The 24,893-nt window shown below is 48.5% G+C and overlaps 1 protein-coding gene across 3 annotated transcripts in view; it reads left to right on the top strand.

The window, feature by feature from the left end:
• Positions 1-22,090, top strand: part of NSD1 (nuclear receptor binding SET domain protein 1) — a 58,687-nt gene extending 36,597 nt beyond the window's left edge. For 2 of the 3 annotated variants that reach the window (XM_010130840.2, XM_086759024.1), the window contains 13 exons: positions 128-271; positions 704-827; positions 1,374-1,574; positions 2,980-3,159; positions 3,486-3,642; positions 3,940-4,145; positions 4,722-4,834; positions 6,390-6,659; positions 7,839-7,955; positions 9,399-9,540; positions 9,993-10,099; positions 13,352-13,556; positions 17,274-22,090. In XM_010130840.2, coding sequence (XP_010129142.2) covers positions 128-271; positions 704-827; positions 1,374-1,574; positions 2,980-3,159; positions 3,486-3,642; positions 3,940-4,145; positions 4,722-4,834; positions 6,390-6,659; positions 7,839-7,955; positions 9,399-9,540; positions 9,993-10,099; positions 13,352-13,556; positions 17,274-19,594 — 4,287 coding nt within the window. In that variant the 3' untranslated portion in view covers positions 19,595-22,090. The remainder of the gene's footprint in view (positions 1-127; positions 272-703; positions 828-1,373; positions 1,575-2,979; positions 3,160-3,485; positions 3,643-3,939; positions 4,146-4,721; positions 4,835-6,389; positions 6,660-7,838; positions 7,956-9,398; positions 9,541-9,992; positions 10,100-13,351; positions 13,557-17,273) is intronic. The other variant, XM_086759023.1, reaches the window with a different exon arrangement.
• Positions 22,091-24,893: the final 2,803 nt, after the last annotated feature.

Here is a 24,893-nt window from a genome sequence, read left to right as displayed (position 1 = left end):
GATAACACATACAGACCAACTGCCAAACCTGTTATGTGCTTAATGGCTGAATTTGTAGTTTCCAAGTCAGGACCGGAACTACTCACCGCCCTGATTCTGGATTGTTTTTTAAATTTTTTTTTGAAAGAGGGAGGCATTGGTTCGTGGGACTGCTGCAAGCCCCAAAGAGGGTAATGAAGAGGGGTCAGAGAATGACCATGGAGTGCCTTCGTCCAAAAAGATGCAAGGAGAGCGTGGAGGAGGAGCAGCTCTCAAGGAGAACGTGTGTCAGGTAGTGTCCTTGAAGAAATCTCTTTGAAATATTATTGCTGCTAAGTTTTTTCATTTTTTTTAATGTAAATTCTGGCACACACTAGCACCCCAACTAAGTCCAGGTAACCTCAAGGTGCTTATTGTAGCATTAACCAGCATTTTGTGCTCTGAATTGAGCCTTTCCCCTGTGATTGCCTCTTCTCCTGCTAAAGTCTACAGATTTTAGGGAGAAGTGGCCAACATAGGGTTCATTTTAGCTGATGCGTGGTAGCAGGGACTGGATAGCAAATGGCAATGGAGATGCACAGACCACCTGAATTTACTGACACAAGGAAAACTTTTTTCTGCAGGGTTCTGCTTGTGGTCCTGGCCAGCACGTAGATTGTTGCTGTCTGGGACAATCTGGGGAAGGAGGTTGTTCAGAGCTGACACTGTGCTGCTTTCCCCACAGATCTGCGAGAAGCCGGGGGAATTGTTGCTGTGTGAGGCGCAATGCTGTGGTGCTTTCCACCTGCAGTGCCTTGGGCTCTCCGAGATGCCAAAAGGCAAATTCATCTGCAATGAGTGTTCCACAGGTAGGGCGGCTTTTGTGAGCAAGAAACCTTGCTGGGTGTTTACCTGGTGCTTCCTTTGCTGGAGTGACGTGCCTGCAGTAGGGCCACTAACTAGCTCACAGTTCTCTGGTTATTGGTTTGATGTTTGATAATGACTTTCTAATGAGCTGGTCTTACTGTTGATTCAGGCACATGGAGTGCCAAGAAGTGAATGTCCAGGATTTGGTGGGACAGAGAAAGAGAAATTCTTACCTGGGACTAGGGAGAGAGGGGTGTTGCTGAAGGATGAGTCTGGAGCGGGCTGGAACAGGGAGGATGTTTAAGTAGACGTGTAGATTTTTTTTATTTTTTCCTTCTTATTTTTTCATAGTCTGAAATCACAACTATAATAGTATTTCTTTTGATCTGGAGTTTTATTGCAGCTACAGGCAAAACCAACCCGCTGCAGAGACCTCTGCTTTGGGATGGCTGCAGCAGGTTGGGAAGTTGTGCTGTGCTGATGCATAGCCTGGGGGAAGCGTCAGGTCTTCATTTAGCCCTTGTGTGTTACTGCTGCTCTTTCTCCAGGGGTCCATACCTGCTTTGTGTGCAAGAGCTGCGGGGAAGATGTAAAACGGTGCTTGCTGCCCCTCTGTGGGAAGTATTACCATGAAGTGTGCATACAGAAGTACCCACCCACGGTCATGCAGAACAAGGGTTTCCGATGCTCCCTGCACATATGCATGACCTGTCATGCTGCTAACCCAGCAAACGTCTCCGCATCTAAAGGTACAGAAGTCTTCTAGGGTGGTCCAGGGGAGGCAGTCAGAAGCTTTTTCTTTGTTTCGCGTCCACTGTGCAGTTACCTGGTCCACTAGCTGTTGATTTTCTGTCCTTGCCACGGCGCTTGCTGTGGCGTTTGCTGAGGAATAGCCTCTCTCGGGGGAGTGGAGGGGGTGGTGTCGGTATGCGAGGTTGCCGCTCATCAGCGCTCCTGATGGTCAGACATGGAAACTAAAATGTTCCTGTCTGTCCGATACTTGGGTGCCTGCACGTCCAGCCATGCCACATGCCTCTCTGGGTTTTTGCTCTGAAGCTGTACGGACACTCTCATGTTTCTCCTGTGTACTTTTCACTGTGCCAGTGCTGCAGACGATGCCTGCCTAGCAGCACTGGCTATCGGGGCAACGACAGAGAGCAACATAGTAAAAACTATGATGTTATTCTAGTTCTCCTCCTTTTTTTTTTTTTTTAAATAATGAGAACTCTCCGCTTGTAGTAGCGACGCCCTTGGGCTAAGCTTCTCAGGCAGACTTTTGTTTGAGCTGTTTGCAGCAATACCTTGACCTTTATCTCACATGATTAAACTTAAAACTTTTATGTGATTGCCTTGTGTATTTGCTTCTAAAGCTGCCTTTCTTTAAATCCTTGCTATCTTGATACGAGTGACAATAAGACTAGCTCTATTTTTATCCTCACAGTCTGTGTTAAAGTAGTCTTTTTTTCCCCCACGTATCAGTATTCTGTGTAGAAGGCAACACTAAGGCCCACAGCTGACCACTTCTCCACTGAACATTTGCATTGTGTTCCTCTGACTGCTTCTCGGTGTCCAGATTTACCCCCTTCCTCCCACCTCTTCTCCCTGTTAATGGTCTTCTGTGAGGAACTGAAAACAGACTCTTGGAAACCTTGGGTAAATTAAGCCTCTAGGCAATTCGGAATTCTCTGTTCTGGAATTTCAGGGTAAAATCTGATAAAGTTAAGAGGCAAGTGCCGATGTTTTCAGAAGCTACAGGGATTGGTTTCATTATGTGCAGCTAAGCACTTGGAACGCCCCCACTGCAATTACTGTCTGAGCTGATTTACTAATTATTTGTGTGTGATAGGAAGCAGTCCCAGTCTGTGAACTCTTGAACTGTTTTGCACAGCGTGCAGGAGGTTTTTGACTTGGATATGTTATATACAAATATGTATGTAATTTAATGTAAATTTTGTTATATTAGATAATTTCATAGGAATCTAGTGAGTATATCATTAATGGTCTATAAAAATTAAGGTCAGTTTCCATTTCTAAAGATCACCTGCGATTGCTTGTTTTGAGCTTGGGTATCAATAGAGACTGGTTTTGGGAGGAAACAAAATATTGACCTCCTTTAGAGGTTCACTGTGTTTTCAACATGTTCTGGTGCTATAGGTCGCTTGATGCGCTGTGTGCGGTGTCCGGTTGCATACCACTCCAACGACTTCTGCCTTGCTGCTGGGTCTGTGGTTCTTGCCTCCAACAGCATCATCTGCCCCAATCACTTCACTGCACGGAGGGGCTGCCGCAACCACGAGCACGTCAACGTCAGCTGGTGCTTTGTCTGCTCAGAAGGTGAGACAGTCTGTGCCGGATCCCCTGTCACCAAACAAGGCCCTGACAAGAAGTCCTCAGAGCAGGCAGAAGCTTTGCCTGTCCAGAGCGTGCCAGTGAGAATTGCAGAGAACAGCTCCCATCCATCACCATTTAAGTCCAACTTCAAGCTAGAACTTTTTCTCGATCCTTAGAAGAGTTCTTTGTGTAGCATGAGTAGGGCATGAGCTGTTGAAAAGGGTTTGCAGAAGAGCATTGTGCGCTTTTCTCAGCTATTTCTGTCTGGATGTGTGGAGTCCAGGGCTTCTGCAAAGTAACTGAAAAATTCCTCGTCCTTTCCTTTGCAGGGGGCAGCCTTTTATGCTGCGAGTCGTGCCCGGCTGCGTTTCACCGTGAGTGTCTAAACATTGAGATGCCAGAGGGAAGCTGGTATTGTAATGATTGCAAGGCAGGCAAAAAGCCACACTACAAGGAAGTAGTCTGGGTGAAAGTTGGGCGCTACAGGTAGGTGAAAGTAGAACAGGCTTGTCCCCATCTCTTCTTCATGCAGTGCTCATGGTGACTGAGGTTGAGAAGCTGCTCCTCTCTGCAGGGTACAGTGCAGCAGCCTCTGACTTCTTTGCGTGCATGCAGCAGCTGGTTGAATGCGTGCTTTCCTTCTCCAGCAGCCTCCTGTCTCCCCACCAGCCTTACTGGTAGCCCTCACACACTTTTACTCCATGTGTCCACGTAGTAGCACATTTCTGAGGTAGTTGGAAGTGGGGAAGCCAGAGGTTTCATTTGCCCTACCCTGTGTTGCAGGTGGTGGCCAGCTGAGATTTGCCATCCTAGGACGATTCCTGTCAACATCCAGAAAATGAAACATGACATCGGCGAGTTCCCCGTGCTGTTCTTCGGCTCTAAGGATTACCTGTGGACCCATCAGGCCCGTGTCTTCCCTTACATGGAGGGCGATGTCAGCAGCAAAGACAAGATGGGGAAGGGCGTGGATGGCATATACAAGAAAGGTAACTTGTCTTCATCCAGAGAGTTCTGTTCTCTTCATTCCCATGCGGTGAAGTGGCATTCTTAAAATGGAGAAAAATATCTTTTTAGTGCTAAAGTGAAATTAAATTTGCAGAATGAGCTACTGCTTCTCTGTCATCGAGTGCACCCATCATGTTCATTGGTCTGGGCTTGCAGAGAGGGAGAAGGGTGTGCAGAATGCTTCTTCGGCTCTGACATAGCCACTCTAAATCTGAGCGAGCTGCTGCTCTGTCAGCTTCACTGTGTCTAATACAGTCATCTGTATAAAAAAATGCACTTGAGAGTTGTGAATGCTGCTTGACACTTCTGCCCAAAAATGGGCAAAGCTGGCTGATAGTTTGGATGCTTCATCACCCACGGGCAGGTCCTTTACTGCAACTCCTGCGACTGCCCTGCTGCATTGGCCTTTTCTTCACCCGACTCTGGTGAACTCTGCCTCTGGAGTCCGCGGCCAGGGAGTTTTGCTTGTGGAGCTGCGAGCACTGGGTGGACGCTGGCAGCTCAGCTCTGTGTGAGCAGAAGGACTTCCTCGTAACACACCCTGTTCCCTTGCTTAGCTCTTCAGGAAGCTGCAGTAAGATTTGAAGAATTGAAGGCACAGAAAGAACTGAGACAGCTTCAGGAAGACAAAAAGAACGACAAGAAGCCTCCTCCTTATAAACACATCAAGGTGAGGGCAGGTGTGGAAGCGAAGTCTTGAGCTGTTGGTGCAGGTGATTTACAGGTATACAGAAACATTTCTATTTTTTGGGTGTCTGGCTGCATTTGAAGGTTACTTTGGTCCTCTTGGCATCTTCAGTCATCCTTCACAGAAAGGACTCGTGTGCTGTATGGGAGCTGGACACCAGTAGTAGAGGTATTCTGGTTTGCTGGAACAGATCTGGACATCTGTATGCTGTTCCATGTCAGTTGTGTGGTCTGAAGGAACTGTCTCTCTACCTTGAGGACTTAGAATACACAATATACTCAAGTACTGTGTGCTGCTGATGGCAAGGTGGGCATCCCAGATTGTACGAGATGGGAGATGGTCCGAGTGCAGTGGAGCAGAGCTGTGGGAAGGTTCCTAACCCACACCAGGGCTATTTTTTTCTGTGTCAGTTGGTGACTGAATAGAAATATTAAAGCAGAAGTACATGTTGGAATATCAGCCCTTTTGCTGAGTATTGGGGGAACTCTTCATGTTTAGGGCTGTATTTTGAGATAGAACTGGAGCAACAACAGAAGTCCTGCAGGATGGGGGTGACTTGAGAGGAGAGCTGGGGACAAGTGGGTGCCTGTGCTTGAGATGTGGGTCCAGACTTATCAGAAACCCAGTGACTCAGAGACTGTCTTCCTGTTTTTTTCATTGCCTCCCTCTGCTTCTTCTCTTTTTAATGAGGCAAACTATGCAAGCTTAACGAATTGCTGGCGCTTTTTGTGTCTACCTGGGATTTCTAGGCAGGCAGGTATATCCTGCATGAGTTACAGTAGAGTGTAAAGAACACAGCTGAATGCTGTGGCAGCAGGATGGGCCAGGCAGCTTCGGTGGAGGAAATACAGTTCCTTGTTACAGGTATTTTTTAAGCCTATTTCTGGCCACAGCATGAGAGAACTTCAGAAGCAGTTTGGGGCCTTGGAAATACCGTGTTAATATAAATAATAATGGTTGTGGTCATGAGCCACGGCAGCTCTTTTGAGGTCTGGGTGCAAGCTATTTGTCTCAGTGAAAGCAAAGCAGTTTTCAGGAGCATGCGGTGAACAGGGGAAGGTTTCAAGGTGGAATACCCGAAGCTGGCTGTTTGCTCCAATCCTTGCTTTCTAAGGGGTTTAGCACATTGGGGTTCAACTGGAAAAGGTGCTGTTTCCTGCAGAAAATGGTTTGGTGTCAGTGACGGGTATGGTGTGCATCCAGCTAGAGTGCTGGCTACCTGGGCTGGGTGTAGGCACAGTGCTGATGGGAGGGGGGACACTTGGCAGCCTCTCCCCGCTCTGGGGTCACAGAATACACGCTGCACCAGGTCATTCTAGTGGGGGACCTGCATCCTCCTCAGCTCTTCCCTCTGACTGTATATCTCTTGAAGTAGTGTGCCCAGGAGTATGTACACGCATGTAATTGTGTTCTCCTACCATTACTGTAACAAACTCACACTGCAGTCTGTCAGCTTGTAGGCAAGGATTGAGTATAGAAACGGCTATCGCGATGACCTGTTGTTCTTAAGAGCTAACGTCCTTCGTGTGAATTCAAGGTGAACCGGCCGGTGGGTAAGGTGCAGATCTTCACTGCAGACCTGTCCGAGATACCGCGTTGCAACTGCAAACCAACAGATGAAAACCCGTGCGGCCTGGACTCCGAATGCATCAATCGCATGTTGCTGTATGAATGCCACCCCATGGTCTGCCCTGCTGGGGAGCGCTGCCAGAACCAGTGCTTCTCCAAGCGACAGTATCCTGAGGTACAAATTTTCCGCACGCTGGCACGAGGCTGGGGCTTGCAAGCCAAAACGGATATCAGAAAGGTATGTACTCTGTTTCAGTTTTCTCTTGACGCTTCTCCCTTGCTCAGTGTTGGTTTAAATAAATTTGAAAAATTACTGACTTCCTAGCTTGAAGAAGACTTCTTGTTGTAGAATGCCATTTAGGAAAGGAATGGATGAGTTTAACTTTTCCAGTCCTGACAAGAATATTTTGGCTCAGCTAACCAAGAAAATGGTTTGCATGTTGATGTCTCACAGGGTAAGAAAGATGATTGCTCAGTCTGTCTGCTTGCATGGTCAGTGGGCTTTATGAGTACACCAGAACACACAGATGGTGCTCAGGATTTCCAGATGTGGAACAGTGATTATACCTCAACAGTGATTATACCTCCCCTGATTCTTGAATAGCCAGGCTTTTCCAGCATGAGAATCTTGTGTCAAAAACTGAAACCAGGGCTTGGCTCTTACAAAAGAGTAATGTCTCCTCTCTTCTAGTAGGAGAAAATGTCTGAAAAAGGAGTAGGAACAACATGCTACGCGGAAGGGCTGGAATAGCAGAAGGAAAAATGTGAATGTGTCCTGTTCAGGCTTTGCTGCCTGCTGTGATACAGGTTAAAGGATCTGTCTGCCCTTCCATGCCCCTATTACGTTTCACTTTCAGCAGTCTGGAAGGAGCAAAGCTCAGTTATTTCATGGAGGCAACTGTTAGCTCCAGTGGAGCAGAGCTAGGGTTCCCTTTGATGGTTGAAGTGCACTCTCTGTGGTACTTCACTAACAGGGAATTCCACGGACTCACTGCAGGAGCAGGTGCCCTAGGTGCATCGTGCTGCTCGGGGTGGTTGGTCCCCAGAGGGATCTTGTTTCCAGCTGGGATGCAGTTACACAGTGCTTTGAGCTTTGCCGCAAGGAGCTGTTCTTGTGGTTTACTTTTATGCTGTCCCTGAATGTTAATTCTTTCCATAGCACAAAGAAGAATCTGATGGCCACTGTTGCTTTATTTAATTTATTTCAAGTTACGTATTGAGTGTGGGAAAGGGATATATGATTCAGGGCTCTTAGTGAAGGTTATAGCTCAAGCTGTCTGCAGAGCACAGAGGAACATTTTTGTGAAAAGGTTTCCACAAAGGAAACAGGAACTAAGTTTTAGCACAAAGGTGGATGTCTCTCCATCCTGGAGGGAATTTGTCTTTTCTTACTGGATTGTTGTTTTCTCTCTGCCAGGGTGAATTTGTTAATGAGTATGTTGGGGAGCTAATTGACGAAGAGGAGTGCCGAGCACGAATCCGCTATGCTCAGGAGCATGACATCACCAATTTCTACATGTTGACACTGGATAAGGTATGTGGAAGGAATTTCTCTTGCCAGGATCCTAGACAGAAGTCAAATGTTTACAAGGAAGGCGTAATAGGGGTCTTCTCCAGCAAGCAAAAAGATGCTGAGTTGCTGATCAGCTGGTCTGCATTTCCACTGAAGACAAGACTAAAAAAAATGAACTTATCATGCAGTAGAGAAGCCTCAGGTTGAACATTAGGATTAGGAGGAAAGTCTGAACCAGTCGCTGGAGTTTGCTCAGAAAAGGTGAGCCATTTGTCTGAGTGCTACTGTCTGAGGATTGCAGATCCTGTTTCTGCATAACGGGGTGAATTTGTAACCTCAGGACGCTCCCCAGCAGCTAAACCCTGGAGAGCCAAGAACTGGGCTGGTGTGTGCCAGAGAAGGTATCAGTCCTCACGTGTACAAGTATCAAGCACAGTGAGACCCTAATTTAAGTTCAAATCCCAGCTCTTGCTGATCTAGGTAGAGGGGTTTGTTACACCCACAGACTTCTCAGTGGGTGCTGGAGGCCAGGTTGTTGGTGTAATCTCCTGGCTTTCAGAACTAAGTAGTTTTGTCAGTTGCTCTCTGCACTTTGTCACTCAAGCTTGGGAAGATTAGAAGGGAACCATGAAAGCAGGCGTGGGGAGAAGCTGTTGAGTGTGGGACAGGATAACAATGGGGCAGCTTTCTGGTTCTCACCTCTTCTTGCTGAAAATTCACACTGGCCATATCTTGTTCTCCTCGTCTGGCTGATGGGTGGGAGCAGGGACAAAACTAGCTTGTTAATATATCCCTCATTGTTACAAAACCAAACCCTAGTTTCAGCTGCCCTCTCCTCTCCTACGTGGTCTAACAAATGATAGTGCTTAACACACTGTACGGAGGTGTACCTCACACATTACATACTGCTTCTATTTTCCATCTATACATTGACCTACAGAAAATAGGAACCGGTATTTTGCTTTTAGGCAGAAGTCAGGGTCTGGAACCGCAAGTCCTGCATTCAAGTGTACTGGTGTAGTGTTTATCTGGTACTGACACTGCAGGAAGAGCTAACATCCCAAAAAGCAGCAGTAGTGCTTTCCTGGCTGTTCAGGAGCCTCTGTGTCTTTGTAGAGGAAGATGATGTTGCGTAGGAGGCTGTAGTGCCGGATGGTCTGCCAGCGCCAAACAGAGACATCAGTGTGTGGAAACAGGTTGGGTGTTTGTCCATTGTCCAGGCAACACGGTGACACTTGTCACTTACACTTGGTTAAAACACACGTACGTACTCCGGTGCTTTGCAAGTGTCATCAGATGCCTCCATTATCATACTTTTCACTACTGGTGAATGTTTTCCTGGTATGCCAGTACCTGGGCTGCAATGGCTTGAACAGCAAATGACAGTTTATTGAATGTGTTTTTCTGGTGGTTTTTTGTTTTTTGTTTTTTTTTTTTTTTTTTTTTTTTTTTTTGCAATTGCAGGATCGAATCATTGATGCTGGGCCAAAGGGCAATTACGCTCGGTTCATGAACCATTGCTGCCAGCCGAACTGTGAGACACAGAAATGGTGTGTGAATGGCGATACTCGGGTTGGGCTCTTCGCAATTGTAAATATCAAAGCTGGTAAGGAACCCCGCTCTGTCAGTACCCGCAGTTAAAAGCGTGGGAGTGTTTCTGTAAGGAAAGGGGAGGGTTTGTAGCTCTCTGGGAAGATGTTTAATTTTTGTTTTCACATAGGCGTTCATGAGACTTAACACCAGCACTGACATAAGGAAACATACACCCATGGTGTAAATGCAGGTTCGTAGTTCTAATTGACAGGGTAAGGAAATGGAACCAAGCGTGCTACAGTGTGGGGTCGAATGCCCTTTTTGGCTGTAGTATGTGGTAGCAGTGTGGGGTTGCACCGAATTTTCAATCCACACAGATCTATGAGGAGATTCATGCTTGGTATGTGTGTAGCTGTGACAGTCATTTGTGTCACTGTATTTCAAAAGTGCTTTTACTTCAGCGGTGAGATGTTCTGCCCTGTAGTTCATTACAACTTGCTTGGTTCTCATCTACTTTTGTGCCAGGGACTGAGCTGACTTTCAACTACAACCTGGAGTGTTTGGGAAATGGAAAGACCGTTTGTAAATGTGGTGCCCCAAATTGCAGTGGCTTCCTAGGAGTACGGCCAAAGGTATGATGCCTCCTTTAAGCTTTTGTTTTTCTGAATCACCTCTTTGCACAGATGTGCATCAATTGTTGCAGAGATCTCAGGAAGGGTAATCCAGTTTCAGTGTGGCCATGAGAGCACTGCTTGAAGAATATTCAAGTTTTCATTTTGAGAGAGCAGATCTTACACCTCAGTTATTAAAGTTGCTGTAAATAGTGACAGGAAATTGTATTTTACACCAAAAGAGTAAATGAAATATTTTTTTTCAGAAATTTCTGCTTATTATCATGGCAATTTCCATTGCACTAGAGGAGCAAAGGACAGGCACAGGAAGGACTTCCCTCAGATAACCAAGAAACCGCGGCTCAGCCCATTTCCCAGAGTAAAGGCCTGAGTAAATTGTGAGCATGCATGGAAGGCCAGCAAACGCGCATTCCTTCAGACTGGAGTTGCTTTAGAGCCAAAAGGTTTCTGCATCCACCACCTTTGCTGCTCTAAGAAACTTCCTGGTTTTTTCCTTCTTTTAGTTAAGCAACCGAAGTTTACACATCAGATGGGAATAGGAAATTTGCCGTATCTGTAGTAGAAAAATCACTAACTTTTAGAACTCACCGATTTTTAAGAGCTTTGTTTTGTAACTGTAATGTTGCAGTAACAGGAATTGATTTCAGTTACCTCCTTGTGTGAGATGGTTCTCACTGGCAAAAGGAAGTAACAGGAGCAGTTGGCCGAGTTCCCAGCTGTCACCAGCTAAATCTATGTCTCAGCTGTTGGTTTGTTTCAAGAGCTTCACCAAATCAGTCTGTAATTCCTCTGCTCTGGCATGTGGATACTGGCAGCTTACTTACCCACAGGTAAGGGCTAAAAGCTCCAGCAGCGCAGTTGTTGAGCCCCATCCATATAAAGGGAAGGGTTTGTGAATCCTCCGGAGAGCTTAGTTCTGCAGAAAAATTAACTTATGATTAAAAAAAAAAATTGATGCCTTCAGAAGTTGACGGATGAGGTAAATTACACATCTGGTGTGTTTGATTTCTTTTTTGGGTTGAGATTTAACGTTCAATTGATTTTGTGTTGCTCCTGTGTTATACATGGCTTGACTGTCATTTTTGCCCAGAAATTGCAAGTTGCATGATGGAAATCAGAGAAAGGTGCCCTTTAGTTGGCATTAGTATTCCGTTGTGATGCCTGAGGCGAATCATTCCATCCTGATGAAATGGAATAAGAAACAATACCCAAGCAAACAGTATCTTGGGATTTGGGTTGGGTTTTTTTGTTTGTTTGTTCGGTTTTTTTAAATTCATTCCGCAGTAGATGCATTTTTAAGCTTCCTGAAGATCCAGCAAGACAAAACTTCGCTGATTATACTCAAGTTCACTCTTAAAAGTGACCTTTCTAACTGGGAGTGTGGAAGAATGCTTGGGAGTCTATTGTACTGCAGTGAGCAAGTGGGAAGCGCTTAGTCCAGCTGTTAGACGTTGCTTAGACATTCAAATTAGCTGTGAAAGGTTTTGCTTGTTGTCTTTGTAATTAGATGGCTGAGGTACTAGGCTCTGAGAATAGGTGGAATAGTTTAGGTGGAGTGATTACACTGCTTGCATTTTCAGTGATAAGAAAGGCGTGACTTGTCCCCATTGTCACTGGGAATGATGGTATGAAAACAGAAATATCCACATGTGGAGGGGAAGGAAGCAATCAAGAGATTAAGTCCCTGGTGACAGGACTGCCGGATAACCACCGCTGTCGAATTCTGAAATTGTAGGTCTGGAGACAAAGGATTTTAAATGTTTTGCTGGGGTGGTTTTTTTTGTTTTTAATCCTGGTAAGAGAGTGATTAAAATAGTGCCCAATATTTATGCAGAATAAAGGATGCAAAAATGCCTTGTAGGCATCACCTCAGCACACAGATATGTTCTGCGTGGAGAACACCTATTTGGACACGAAGATATGCGGGCAATGGTGTAAAATCTATCTCAGGTCTGTTGAGATAAACTAAGCTGATAGTGCTTTGATAAGGTCACTGACTGGGGACAGGAAGCATCATCTCTGTGGAGCTGAGTGTTTGGTTCAATGGGAGGCTTAGCCTGGAGAGGATCCCTGCTAGCGGGTTATTAGGAGTGATCCGCGGACCCAGCATGAAGCAGGGAGAGCAGCGTTGAAGGAAGCCTTAAGTGCTGTGCTCTCTTCTCTGGCCTAAGCCATTTAGATGCCAATTTTGGGACCAGTTGTGGTCATTTCCTTACTGCCTGTAACACGGCTGTTGGACTGTACTGATGACACGAAGATGTCGGGTGTCATCGGTGCGAGAGGAATAGAGGATGGGGCAGTTGCAAAGGAATAACTGAGTGTAACTGGGAATGGGCTGGAGTTTAGAGATTCAATATGCCGGAGTGCACACCTGGAGGGTAACAGCAGAAAAAAATCTGCCATGAGAATGTAGTCGATGAGCAGTCATGGTGGAGAAGGAACGATTGTACAGTTCAGCTGCCGCAGGACTGAGCTGCTGTGGTGACACAGCTGTGAAAAAGGCAAATGTGGGCAGAGCTTTGGGCGAGATTTCCCGTTATTTTGGAGAAGTATTGGTGTCATTGTACATAGCCTGTGAGGCGTCATCTGAAGTTTTGTGTATAATTCTATAACTTGTGTTTGGGAGGAATAAACTCAGTACGGGCAGAGAAAAGCCGTTAGGAAGACTGAGGGTGCAGACTGTGAAAGTGTTTGGTTTGTGAGAAAGAGAGTGTGTCCCGGTGGTTACTTCAGGGAGAGAGAAAAACTGCAGAACAAGAGAAGCATTGGCACAAGAACGAATAAGTTTAAACTGATGACAGATAAATTCAGACTGAAAATGGAGAGAGGGGTGAGGAACATCAGAGAGTGCAGGAGGGCCTGGGAGAGACTCCTCATGAGTCACAGGTGCAAGGAGATCCAACTGCTTTGATTGAGGACCTGAAGAGTCTGAGAGAGATGGCATGAGCTCAGCAGTGCCAGGCAGCCCCTGACTCCTCATTCTGCTGCGGTCACCGTACCACATGTTTAACCAGGCTTCTGTGCAGGGCTTCCAGACTTTTAAAAAAAAAAAAAAAAAAAGGGAGAGAACTATTTGCTATAGTAAATCAATTGCCAAATATTAAGAAGCAATGTAGAGATGCTACATACGTTTCAGGTCTGGCTGGCAGAGGGATTTTTATTTGTGGGATTTGCAGTTATCTCCACTCTAGTGGGAAGGGAACAGATGGAAGGGGCAGAGACCTGCATTAACTGATGTTGTCTCACCCACAGAGCCAACCCACCGTCACCGAGGAAAAGTCCAAGAAGCTAAAGAGACGGCCACAGATGAAACGCAGGTCGCAGGCGGAGGTGATGAAAGAGCGAGAGGACGAGTGTTTTAGCTGTGGGGACGGAGGGCAGCTAGTTTCTTGTAAGAAGCCAGGCTGCCCCAAGGTGTACCACGCGGACTGCCTCAACCTGACCAAGAGACCTGCAGGTCAGTGCTCTGCATGGCTGGGCTCTGCTAGGGTCACAATGTTGGCTTCCCACCTTACACTCACTTCACAGCATGTTAAAATTAGAGACATCTTACTCACTTGAACAGCCTTTCTGGCCAACGTGACACAACTTTGCACCCTACTGTAAGTGGAAAAAGAAACTGATTACTGAAGGGACAGCTGGTCCTTGTGAGAAGGTGCTTCTAAGAAATTGTGCTTGTGAGCTGACCCCATCCTTGGGGACTGGTAGAGGACACTCCCAACAGTAGCTGAGGTACTGGTTCCTCAGACTGGCCATTTTCCCAAAGTTGAAGGCAACTGAGTGAATTGAATGACGAGGAAAAGCGCTGATGGAAAATGGGAGTTTGAGAAGAATGTGTTAGATGTCTGAATAGCCATGAGTTCATAGTTAAAGAAGAGAATGGTATCAAAGCATATATATCCTGGTTTGTGATGAAATAAGGGCAGAAATTTGAAATAAAAAAAAAATTCAAAAATTACTTGTGTGTAAAGAAAGAAGTGGGCTCCTTACATGAGTGATGAAACAGTTTCTAGTTGTTAGTAGCTCAAGATGTGAAGTAGCATGTATTTGCGGGAAGGATTTATGTTGCATTTAAAAGTCCTAAAGGAGCTGGTTGATAAAGGCAACTACATTGAAATAAGTTGTTTAGGGGGCTGTAAATCTTTTAATACTGAAAGCATGGTTATAATTAGTAATTCTCTATGCAACTCTGTACAGTGTTTTCTGAGCACCTTGGAGGCAGGCTGAGAAACGTGAAACCAAGCGATCTCTGAATGTAACTGCCAGGAGAGTCCCTGCGATAGAGTGTTTCTGTCGGCACGCCACGGGGAGCCAGAGCTGGACGTTCAGCACCTCTGTCTGTAATTTGGCAGAAGGCGTAGAAAGGCTAGTAGGATGTTTTGTAGATGACAGAAATTATGTGTGTGCATGTGTTAAGTTTTGGGGAGAATAGGACATTTATGCAGAAGAGCTTGGATTGCTCATTGAACAAATGCTGCAGCAGAGCAACGGGAGTGCAGGTCATTCCTATGCAACATCATCGTTCAGGGTGAGCAAATCCTGAATATCACCTTTCTGTCTATTTTTGTGTGCTGAGACAGGGCGCTGTAACATCCTGGCAGGTTTTCCTATGTTTTAAAGTCTTCAGTAAAGGAGAATCCAGCCTTCCCTTGCTTTCCGTTTGAAAAGTTTCTCCTTTACAGCCTGACATGAAAAAAAACGAAGGAGTGCCATCTCTGCTATACCCATTTTTTTGCATACTGGGAGACTGTTGTGTCCTTAGTCCTTTTCTGGCTTAAACAAACACAGCCTCTTGCAGCTCTTGTGTTCTAAAATTATTATTCTTGGTCTGCTCTGGACAATGTCCCAATTGCCTACACATTTTTAAAACTATAGTAACAAGTGTTTTAACAGCATTCTAGCCAAGGCCTTGCTAACACTAACAGAAGAATGTTTTGATGTGGTGTTTTACATAAAGTTTGTCAGGAAATGAAATTTGACTTGTTTTGCAAAAATAACTTCTGTATTTATGTGATGTTTGTCATTTGCCCTGTCATCTTTTAGTCCCTGTCTTGATCTTTTTCTCATGATTATTTTATGTCTTCTTCCTGCAGTCCTGCTTTGCAGTGGTGTTTATTTAATTGCACCATGTTGGTGTAAGAGCATCTGTCCAGTTTAAATTCTGAGCCTGTCTAACCAGATTTTTTACAGTCCCTCACAGCCTTGCTGTTATCTCCCCATTTCTGTAACAGTATTTGTGGTTCTGCTTCCAGAAATTTGAATTAAAATACAGACTAAAATAGACTCCTGAAGGATGTAATTGGAAACACCTCCTCAGTTTGCCAGAAGACAGTTAATAGCTGATTTTTGAGAATGATTTTCAGTCAGTTGTGGCCTCTTTACACGCAGGCTGTTATTTTCATAGCCCACTTCTTAGAGTACCATGCAGGACATGAAAGGTTCGGCACTTTTTACTTCAAATGTTTCCTCTGCCGTGGGCATGGCTGTTGAGTAATTGGAATTTCCTGCTTGTTTGCATGTTACTAATTGTGTGATCTTACTTCCAAGAGCTTGGGGCTGTCTCTGGAGAGGCGTCTTATTCATTAGGCTTTTTATCCTGTCAAAGACCATTAGAGCGGTTTGATAGGATTTATCCTTCCTGCAACATACTGTCAGATTTTGACTTATTTTATTTTCCATCTATACAAATGACCTCTGTAATAATAATACCAGAGTCTTTCCAGTGGCCGAAGTGAGTGTTGAGTGTGTCTCTCTGGGTTGCTGATGGCACAGGGGGAGGAGTGACAGCCTGTGCTGCAGCACCATGAGCCTGGAAGGGGGAAAACCATGTGTAGTGTTAAACATCCCCGCTCTGAAAGCAATGTTGAAAAATTGGAAAAGACACAGAAGAGTGATGTACGTATTTTGAGACTGGAACACAAGCCTTGGACTGGCTTCAGAGTAGGGGGAAAACATGCTACGTGTTGTCTTCAACCCCAGGGGAAAGGCAGCGTGAGAGAGGGGAGTGGAAAGCTGATACTGCGTGAGTGCATGGAGAAGTGCCCACAGCTGCTCGGTGCTGTGCTGCAGTCACGCTCTCTTCCAGCCTCCCTGGAAAAGAGCCGGTAGCCAAAGCCACAGATGTGTGGGCTGCGTTCAGGGAGGGTGGGAAGTGCTCTGGCCTGCCTAATGTCCATGGCTGCCCTCCACCCACCACTTGTGCTCCCAGCGCAGGCCGGCCTGTGCGACGGCTGCTCTGCAGGGAGCCGGGGGGGCTGTGGGAGTGGGGAGTGCTTGGGGAGCATGGAGGCAGGAGGCGTATTTGGAAAGGCAGCCATGCTGGTCCTATGGTGGGAGGTCAGGAACTCAGCACCGTGTATCCTTGGTGCAAATGGTCCTTGTGTCCATGAACTGGTGAGACGCGTTTGGTAGAGATGGCAGCAGCCTTCGCTGAGGGAGCAGGGAGCTGAACCAGTGAGGGAGGTCATCTAAAAGTAAAAAAAAAAAAAAGTAGTGATCTCTGAAGTGTAATGTTTGGGGTTTTTTTCCCCTCTGTGATGGTGTTGATACGGATGGTGAATAGACTCAGCGTGGACATGGAGCTCCTCGGGGAGCAGCTTGGCTTTGTGTTAAGCAGTATTTTTATCGTGGCTGTACACGGATTAAGGAAGATGCCTTTGGGTACAGAGACAATAGAAACTTACTCCCTTGTGATCACTGCATTCTCACTTCTTCTTTCTGATAAACAGGAAGGGAGGTTGTTGGCCCAGAATTAACAAAGATTTAAATGAGCCTGATGCATCTACTTAAAAAGTTCATTGGATGTGTTATACACAGATACCACTGTTGTTGTCTGTGGAAATCAGAGCCACAGAGATCTGCAAGCTGGGGATGTCTGCTCTTCTCTAGGCACCCATACTAGTGTCGTGCTGGAGCCAAATGAGCTTTTGGTCTGACCTGTCATGGCTTGTTTGTCACAATTATCATTGCCCTTGTTGCTTCTGAGGATGCAGGTTCCTGTTAACTGCCCAATGAGCCTGAGAGCTATGGCAGAAACTACGGAGGGCACATAGAATTATATGGGAGTATTACAGTGGTGTTCTCACTCTCCCTTGAACTCCCTTTGCAGCAGGCCTTGTCTCTTACCCTTGTATCGCTCTTAAGGTATGTCTTTTCTCCTGTGTCTGTGCTGCAGGAAAATGGGAGTGCCCGTGGCATCAGTGTGATGTGTGTGGTAAGGAAGCAGCTTCCTTCTGTGAGATGTGCCCCAGGTCCTTCTGCAAGCAGCACCGAGAAGGCATGCTCTTCATCTCCAAGTTGGATGGACGTTTATCCTGCACAGAGCATGATCCTTGTGGGCCTAACCCTCTAGAGCCGGGAGAAATTCGTGAGTATGCGCCTCCCATAGAAGCCCTGGCTAACGGTGAGGACACAGAGCCATCAGAGCAGCCGCCTGCAGACACAGATCTGAGTGTACAGCCTCTGGACAGCCTACCTCAGCCTGTGGCCCTCAAACTGCAGTCACCAGAAAAGGCCCCCGCTACCTTAGCGCTGAGGCTGCCACCGTCAGACAAGCCCCCCACCACCGTAGCCCTGAAGTTGCAGCCGTCAAACAAGCCCCCCACCACCCTGGCCCTCAGGCTGCCTTCGCCAGACAAACCACCTGCCACCCTGGCACTGAGACTGCCGCCGTCAAATAAACCCCCCACCACCTTGTCACTGAGGCTGAAGCCATCCAGCAAACCACCCACCATGCTCTCGCTCCGGCTGCAGCCTTCGGACAAACCTCCCACCACCCTATCGCTCCGCCTGCAGCCGTCGGACAGGCCCCAGGCTGCCCTGTCCCTAAGGCTGCAGTCAGAGAAGCAACCTATCATCGTAGCGCTGAAGCCTCAGCAGCCTGACAAACCTCCCACCAACGCGGTGCTGTGGCCACTGGACGAGTCCTCCAGTGATGCCTCGCAGGTTCATCTGCCGAGCAAATCTCCTCCAGGAACTCCACCGTCGTCAGACGAGTCACTTATTACTGCTGGTGCCCTGCAGCTCCAGCTGTCAGACGAGCCTCCTGCTGACCCTGGGCTTTTAGGGTTATCGGACAAATCTCTCATTGACACCAGGACCCAGCAGCCTGAGCTGCTGGACGAGTTCCCAACAAAACGTCTGCATCCTCAGCTGTCAGACAGACTTCTCGCAACGGTGGGGACCCTGCGTTCCCAGCCCGTGGATGAGCCTCCTGCAGCTGATCAGCCTCAGCTGTTGGACAGAGCTTCTGCCCAGAGTCCGCAGCTTCGCTCTGTGGAAAAGGCTCCCAGCTCTGTGGTGCCACAGGTCCCGGCATTGGAGATGGCTCCCGGTCCTGGGGTGCTGTGGTCTCTGCCCATTGAAAAAGTCCCTGGCTCTCCGGTCTCACGGATTCTGCACGTGGAGAAGGCTCCTGGATCGGCTGTGCCACGGCCCCCACCGCCGGAGAAGGCTTCCTTCTCCGGGACAGTGCGGGTCCCAGCCACAGAGAGTGCTCTCAGCTCTGGGACAGCTCATCCCCTGCCTCCAGAGAAGGCTCCTCCCTTGGGAATGCCTCGGATCCTGCCCACAGAGAAGGCTCTAAGCTTAGGGGTGCCACGGCCCTTGCCTCCTGGCTCCCGGTCACCGCACGTGCTGCCCATGGAGAAGGCTCTCGGCTCAGGGGCCCTGCGGATCCCGCTCATGCAGAAGGCACTTGCCCCCGGGGTGTTGCGGCCCCTGCCTCTGGAGAAGTCTGCTGACTCTGGGGCCCTGCGGGTCCTGCCTCCAGAGAAGGCTCTCGGCTCTGGAGTGGCTCGGCCTCAGCTCTTGGATAGGCCCCTCACTCTTACAGCTCCGTGGCCTCAGGCGTCGGACAAGCTGGCTGCTGCTTTGGCTCCTCGGCCTCAAGCCTTGGACAAGCCTCCAGCTGCGCCGGCTCCGAGGCTGCTGCTGTCGGAGAAGGCGCTGCGGCCCGTCGACCAGAACGCGCAACCGAAGGAGAGAGGAGCCCCGGCCGTGGAGCTGATTCCCCAGCAGAAGGACAGGACCATGTTAGCTGGCGAGCAAATCTCTTGGTCTGCTGGGAAGGTGGTGATGCATGTCGGACAGGTACCTTGGCCTACGGAGAAACTGCAGACGCATGAGCAAACCCACTGGCCCGCTGCAAAAGCCCTGACGCCTGCAGAGCAGTCTCCCCGGACAGCAGAGAAACTACCAGAGCCAACCCTTCAGCCCAGCTGGGAAGTGGCCTCAGCCCCCGCAGAGCAAACCCCTTGGACATCAGAGAGATTGCGTGCATTTGAGCAGACCCCTCGGCCAGCCAGGGAAGCGCCGGTGCCCCCCGAGCAGATGCAGTGGCTTGTCACAAACATTCAGACAATTGACCAGATTTCTTGGCTGAGTGGAAAAGCACAGACTCCTCGGGGGCAGGACCCTTTGCCTGAACAAAACACAGCGCTAGCCCGTAACCAGGATTCTGTCTGTCGTGAGTTGGCCGACTCAGAGCCAAAGTGAGGTTGGTGAATATGGGAGGCAGGTTTCAGTCTTTCAATGTTTAGGGAGGGGGAATCTTTGTTTTGTTTTGTTTTTTTTTTTTATTCACTTCCCTGAGCCCAGCCCCTAGCCCATGCACATCCCATCCATATTCTCTCGTGACGTGAGCAAGGACATTCACTTAAGTCTGAGTGTGGCCCAGTCGAAGGGAGAGAACATCTGTGACCTTTTCCTCTTCCTTTTACAAATGGTAAAGCTGAAATAAAAAGTCCACTCTGGGTAAAAATCTCCAATTCCATTGAAATGGTCACATTACTGATCCAGCGTGTTCGAGCTCCAGACCTGATTTGTAGGTGGGTTCCCAGGTACAGCTAGGGTCCTCGCTCTTGTTACTGTATTTAGGAGAAGCAGATCAGTCAGGCTGCCCTTGGACTGGAGATGTTTCGGGCATCAGGCGGTGAGCCATCAGGTGTACGCCCTTGTCTGGACTCTGTGGGAGCAGGGAAGGGCTTTATCTGTTTTCTGCCCAGGTCCCCGTCCCTGCAGGGCGTTGCTTTGCGAGGTTTGTCCGTCCGTTCGCTGGGACGTGCTGCGTGTGTGGTTCCCTGAAGGACTGGTGTTGTCTCCAGCTGATCTGGGAGAGGAGCCTGCTGCACTCACTCGGGGCAGTTTTCTCCAGCAATAGGCAATATCCATTCAGGCTCCTTTGTACAAAGCTCCAACTGGCCAGGCCCAAGAAACAGGGAATCTGAAGGGGGTCAGGGAAAAGAGATCTTGGAAGAAGCCATTTGGCAGTTTTCATTCTTGTGTCTTAATCCTTTAGCACAGGACATGCAGAGTGTTTCCTCCACTTGAAAACGTTGTGACCTATAAAGCAGCAATAGCAGAGTAGGGCAGAGTGGATTTCCCCAAGGTGCTGAGCACCGCCCTAGCAGGGTGCTGGTGCTCCCTTTCAAATTTCCATCCAGTCTCTTCTTGACTTCTGTCATCACCATGAGCCAGCACACTGAGCAGTCTTTTCTCCTCTTGCCTCAGACGTGTTCAGAACATGTTCGCATCGCACCTGGTCTTCCCAGCAGCGGGGCATGCTGCCAAGCTGCAAGCGAAGCCTGTACCGTTCGCTGCGCAGCGCGGAGGCAAGGGTGCTGTAGCTGCATCGGGACCCATCTGGACACCTTCCCCTTGGGTAGCTTCTGGCTTAACTCTTCTACAACCAAAGGAGACTTGAATTAACTGGACTGCGTTGGTGTGCGTGTGTGTGTGTGTGTGTGCGCGTGTGTGTCCTTCCAACCGAATAGTAGTTCTCACACTGGAACACAGTGGGCTCCAGCAGCTGGCTGGCTTTCTTTTTTTCCTCTTCTCCCTTTTCCAGTTAAGGAGATGTTTAGTACCTGGTGGGTCATCAGGCTGGTGTCCAGACTAGGCCTGCTGAAAGCCGTTTACTCAAGTGTTGAGGCACAAGTTTGCTTGGCCGTGGTACTCACAGGGCAAGCAGTAGAGTCCCAGGGACCTGCGGGGTCGTGTCTTGTGACCACCGCCACCCTCGCGGGCAGGAAGGGGGCGGGCGTCCCTGCCCGGGCTGGATGGGGTCGGTATCCTGCCGAGGAACCGCTGCTGACCAGCACACTCACTCTCATAACACATTACCTCTGTCGTTTGCCTGAGCTCTGCCGATCCGGGCGCCACAGCCTGGGATCTCCGTGCCCGCCGTCAGACCCTTGCACAGCTCCGGTGTCTCTTTCTCCAGATCTGCAGGTCCCTGTTCCCACCTGGCTTGCAAGTGCCTTCTGCTCCCAGAGCAGACGGTTGTGAGCTTTGCGGTGTTCCATGAAGGGAGGCAGACACTTGTACCAAGACAAATCCCGATCCGTTCTCCTTTCCCAGTAATAGGTCCTGCTTGCTACGCACCCCAAGACAACGTCCTGCTGTAAAGGCCGAGTGTGCTGGGCACGAGGGGACGTTACCAGTGCTATGGTGCATCTCTTCTCTAGTCCAAATAATTTCAGATCCTTTGTAGAATAGCTAGCGACTTTGAAAAGCTTTATGGCTTATGAAAACTTACTGTTTAATGTTGTTTTTTTCCGGGAAGACTGGCAGGTCAGTTCCTGCTTGCTGCTGAAACTGGGGAAATGCAAGCAGCTTGTATTTCTGCGTGACTCCTGCACAAAGGGAATCAGGACAACTCCTCAGAACCATTGAGAGAGAAGATAATCTAAGGGCATTCATTTACTTTTTTAAACAAAATTTTTAAAAGTGATAACGAGGTTCAGTATATTAAGTATTTATCATGTGTGAGAAGGAAAATAAATTGTGAATTTACATTTATAGGCCTTCCCATGAGCTGGACTTAGTCATGTAGATTGTGTAACTAGGTTTACCTCCAGGCCAGCCACCCAGCCAGCTCAGCTACAGCTGTAACCAGAAAGGTATCTGCACTGCTCTGTCCACCTCCGCTTCGCATTGTCACGTGTTAACTAGTTACTTGTTTCATGAAAAATAAACTGTGAATATTTTTGGTGCAGGCTTTTTTAAATCTGTAAAATGGAGAAGTTCTCAATGAATTCTCATAAGTGCAGGTTTGAAAAAATCACTTCTACAAATTGTGTGCTCACGTAGTAAGGTGAGGTTCACGGCAGCAGCAGCCTTTCACGCACAGGCTTTCACCCAGAAGCTTGTTTTGAACAGTGAACGTGGATTGAACTGTTGCATGGCATTTCAAACCCACAGCCTTATTCCTTGCATCTGACTGTACCCCACCTCTTATCTTGTCTTTCTTCATGCCTTTTCCACAAGGGTCCGGGTTTCTGGCTTGCTACCTTCCAGCTATGTGCTGGAAAGTTGACTTCGGCATAGCTGGGAGGCTGCTCAGTAGAGTTGGTGTTCGGAAATGTCACTGAAGGAGGAAGCCAGCAAAGCTGTTCTTCTCTCTTCGCCCTCGTTGGGCCCCCGAGTGATGCTCTGTCAGATCGGGATGGCTTTTTAGACATACGTGGGGCTTGCGGAGGGAGTAGCGGTGCTGTCAGGAGCGGCTGGCTGTGCTGAGTCACCTCAAGAAGGTAGGCAAGGTCTGACGAGGTGTGGAGATAGGTCCTGGCAGCCCTGCCCTGCCCAGCCCAGTCTGCCTTCATCCGTGGTGAGCGATGGGAAATGGCACTTGAAGAGACTCTGGCTGTTGGTGGCAGCTGGTGGCACTGCCTTGGAGGAGGAGAGGGAGATGTCTGTACTGAAGTAGTTGGGTTCATTTCTGCAGTTCACTGCTACCTTCAGTGTTCAGCCAGTATGAATCACTTGGGTTTTTTGATGTAGAAGAAGGTGGCAGGTAATACATACCCCTGGCAGACTGCTGTTGTGGGAGAGAGACTGAAGCAGCTCTGCTCCAGCCCACCTGAGCCCCTGTGCTGGGCTGGAGCTGGCTGAGGAGCTTGGGCAGCTTTGCTGTGGCTGAGGCTATAGAGCTGTTTTATTGTGTTGGAGGGATCAGGTCACCTGGCCGCTAACAGGCTCGGGTCAGGGATAGTTAACATCCAAGGTGGGCAAGAGGTGACTCCTGTGTTGATTCACTGCTGTGGAGGGTTGTAGAAGCAGAATTGAGGGTGTAATTGTTTCTACTCAGAGCGCTGTCCCAGGGAGGCTCATGAGAACTTCATAAGCCCATTCCTGCTTATAGGAATGGCTCCCCCTTCCCAGTTCTGAAGAGCATGAAGGATTTGCTCCTATGCAAATACTTTGCTGGTCAATATCCTTGCTGGCAGGATGGCCTGGTTGCCCCTGCTGAGAGCAGTGGGCTGGGGTCACCAGCTGTGGCCACTGGCTGTTGGCAGGACCCGCTTCAGTGGTGGATTTCCGCAGTGGGCAGGAGAATCCCAGCTGACCTTTGGCGATGGAGGAGCTCTGGTGAGGGCTAACATTGTGGTCAGGGACTCAGTCTGCCCGCCCAGGCGGTGGAGAAGGATTGCAGAGGAAGAGCCACCACAGGATGTGCGGGACAGCGTGGGACGCCTGGGCTGGAGGGGAGCAGGCATCGGCCGCCATTTGGTGTGGCTCATCCCATCTGCACCAGCTTGCTGAGCTCGTGCCGCTGTCAGCCAGAGCTGTGGTGAACCTAGCAGAAAACCACTGTAAGGAATAATCCCCTACTGCACATCTTCAGATACTGACTAGCTCATGGTAGCTTGCTTTGTTACTGTTCTTGAGTCAAAACTTTTCCTATTTAATGAAACGACCCGCAAGAACCAGCTTCGCTTCCATGCGCGAGGTATCCGGGTGGTACTGTGGGAGCGTGCGTTACCATCCAGCGTTAAACCTCCCCACAGGCACAGGCTTCGCTTTGAAGGTGTGGCTGTTAAAATTCAGGAGATGAGAGAGATGGTTGAATCTGAAGGACAGAAATGTGAGAATACGGACTGAGGGTGCTAGAAGAGCTTCAGCTCAGTTTCGCAGAAAAAAAAAAAAAAGGAAGAAAAAGAAAAAGCCGTAACCCCAATGCATCTCGGCAGCAGTTTAACCTGAGCGTGCCGTGGATGTGCGCTGCTCCTGCCTGGATGCCACAGCCAGTGTTGTGACAGGGCAGGGGAAGTTGTTTTTTGAGAAACCTCAGACCTTCAACACCTTCCTTTTATTTTTAATTTCAGCCTTAACTTCTGATTTCGCTTGATGTTAGGAATAACTGTACTTGTAACCTGCTTGTAATGTGCTTTGCCCTAAATTACTGATGAGGCTTTTGGCTTTGTCAGCCAGTGAGTGTTAAAGCAAAGTGGCAAACCGTGCAGCTACTCTGAAAGTACAGAGGGGGCCGCGAGGGCTCGTGCTGTGTTTGATCACCTGGGCTTTGCCCACGCTAATTACTCCCCTGTGATAGTGGTGGTGCCGGTGGCAGCATTCCTGCAGCAGCACGGCTGGGCTGATGGGTGCTTGGGGCTCCCAGGGCTTGGGAGCTGGGTTGCTGGAGCTTGGAGGCCGCTCTGCCGCTTGCCTGGCTTCAGCGGAAATCTCGCCTGTGGGGTGGCAGTGTCCTCGCTTAGCAGGAGGTGGGAAAAAAGGTTTCTGCTCCGGGTCCTCCGAAAGCGACCTAAGCTAATCCAGTGCAGGGGGACGGCGTGAGCTTGGGCTAGGGAAGTGGTGGTGATGGACAGTCCCTACAGCACTGAATCTACCTCCTAGGGAAATCTGAGAAATGGATGTTGCTATGTCCTATTTCAAGGTAAAGTTTTAATCAGTTTGCCCTTGGCGAAGCACTTGGGCTATTGTGGTGCTATTGTAAACCGTTCGGCAGCTTAGCACAGTAGGGCTGAACTCACGGCTCCTAGCCCGTGGGCTGGAG

The sequence above is a fragment of the Chlamydotis macqueenii genome, chromosome 14, assembly GCF_036417535.1.
Source record: "Chlamydotis macqueenii isolate bChlMac1 chromosome 14, bChlMac1.mat, whole genome shotgun sequence".
Classification (NCBI taxonomy): domain Eukaryota; kingdom Metazoa; phylum Chordata; class Aves; order Otidiformes; family Otididae; genus Chlamydotis; species Chlamydotis macqueenii.
This window is presented reverse-complemented; position numbering and strand designations above follow the sequence as displayed.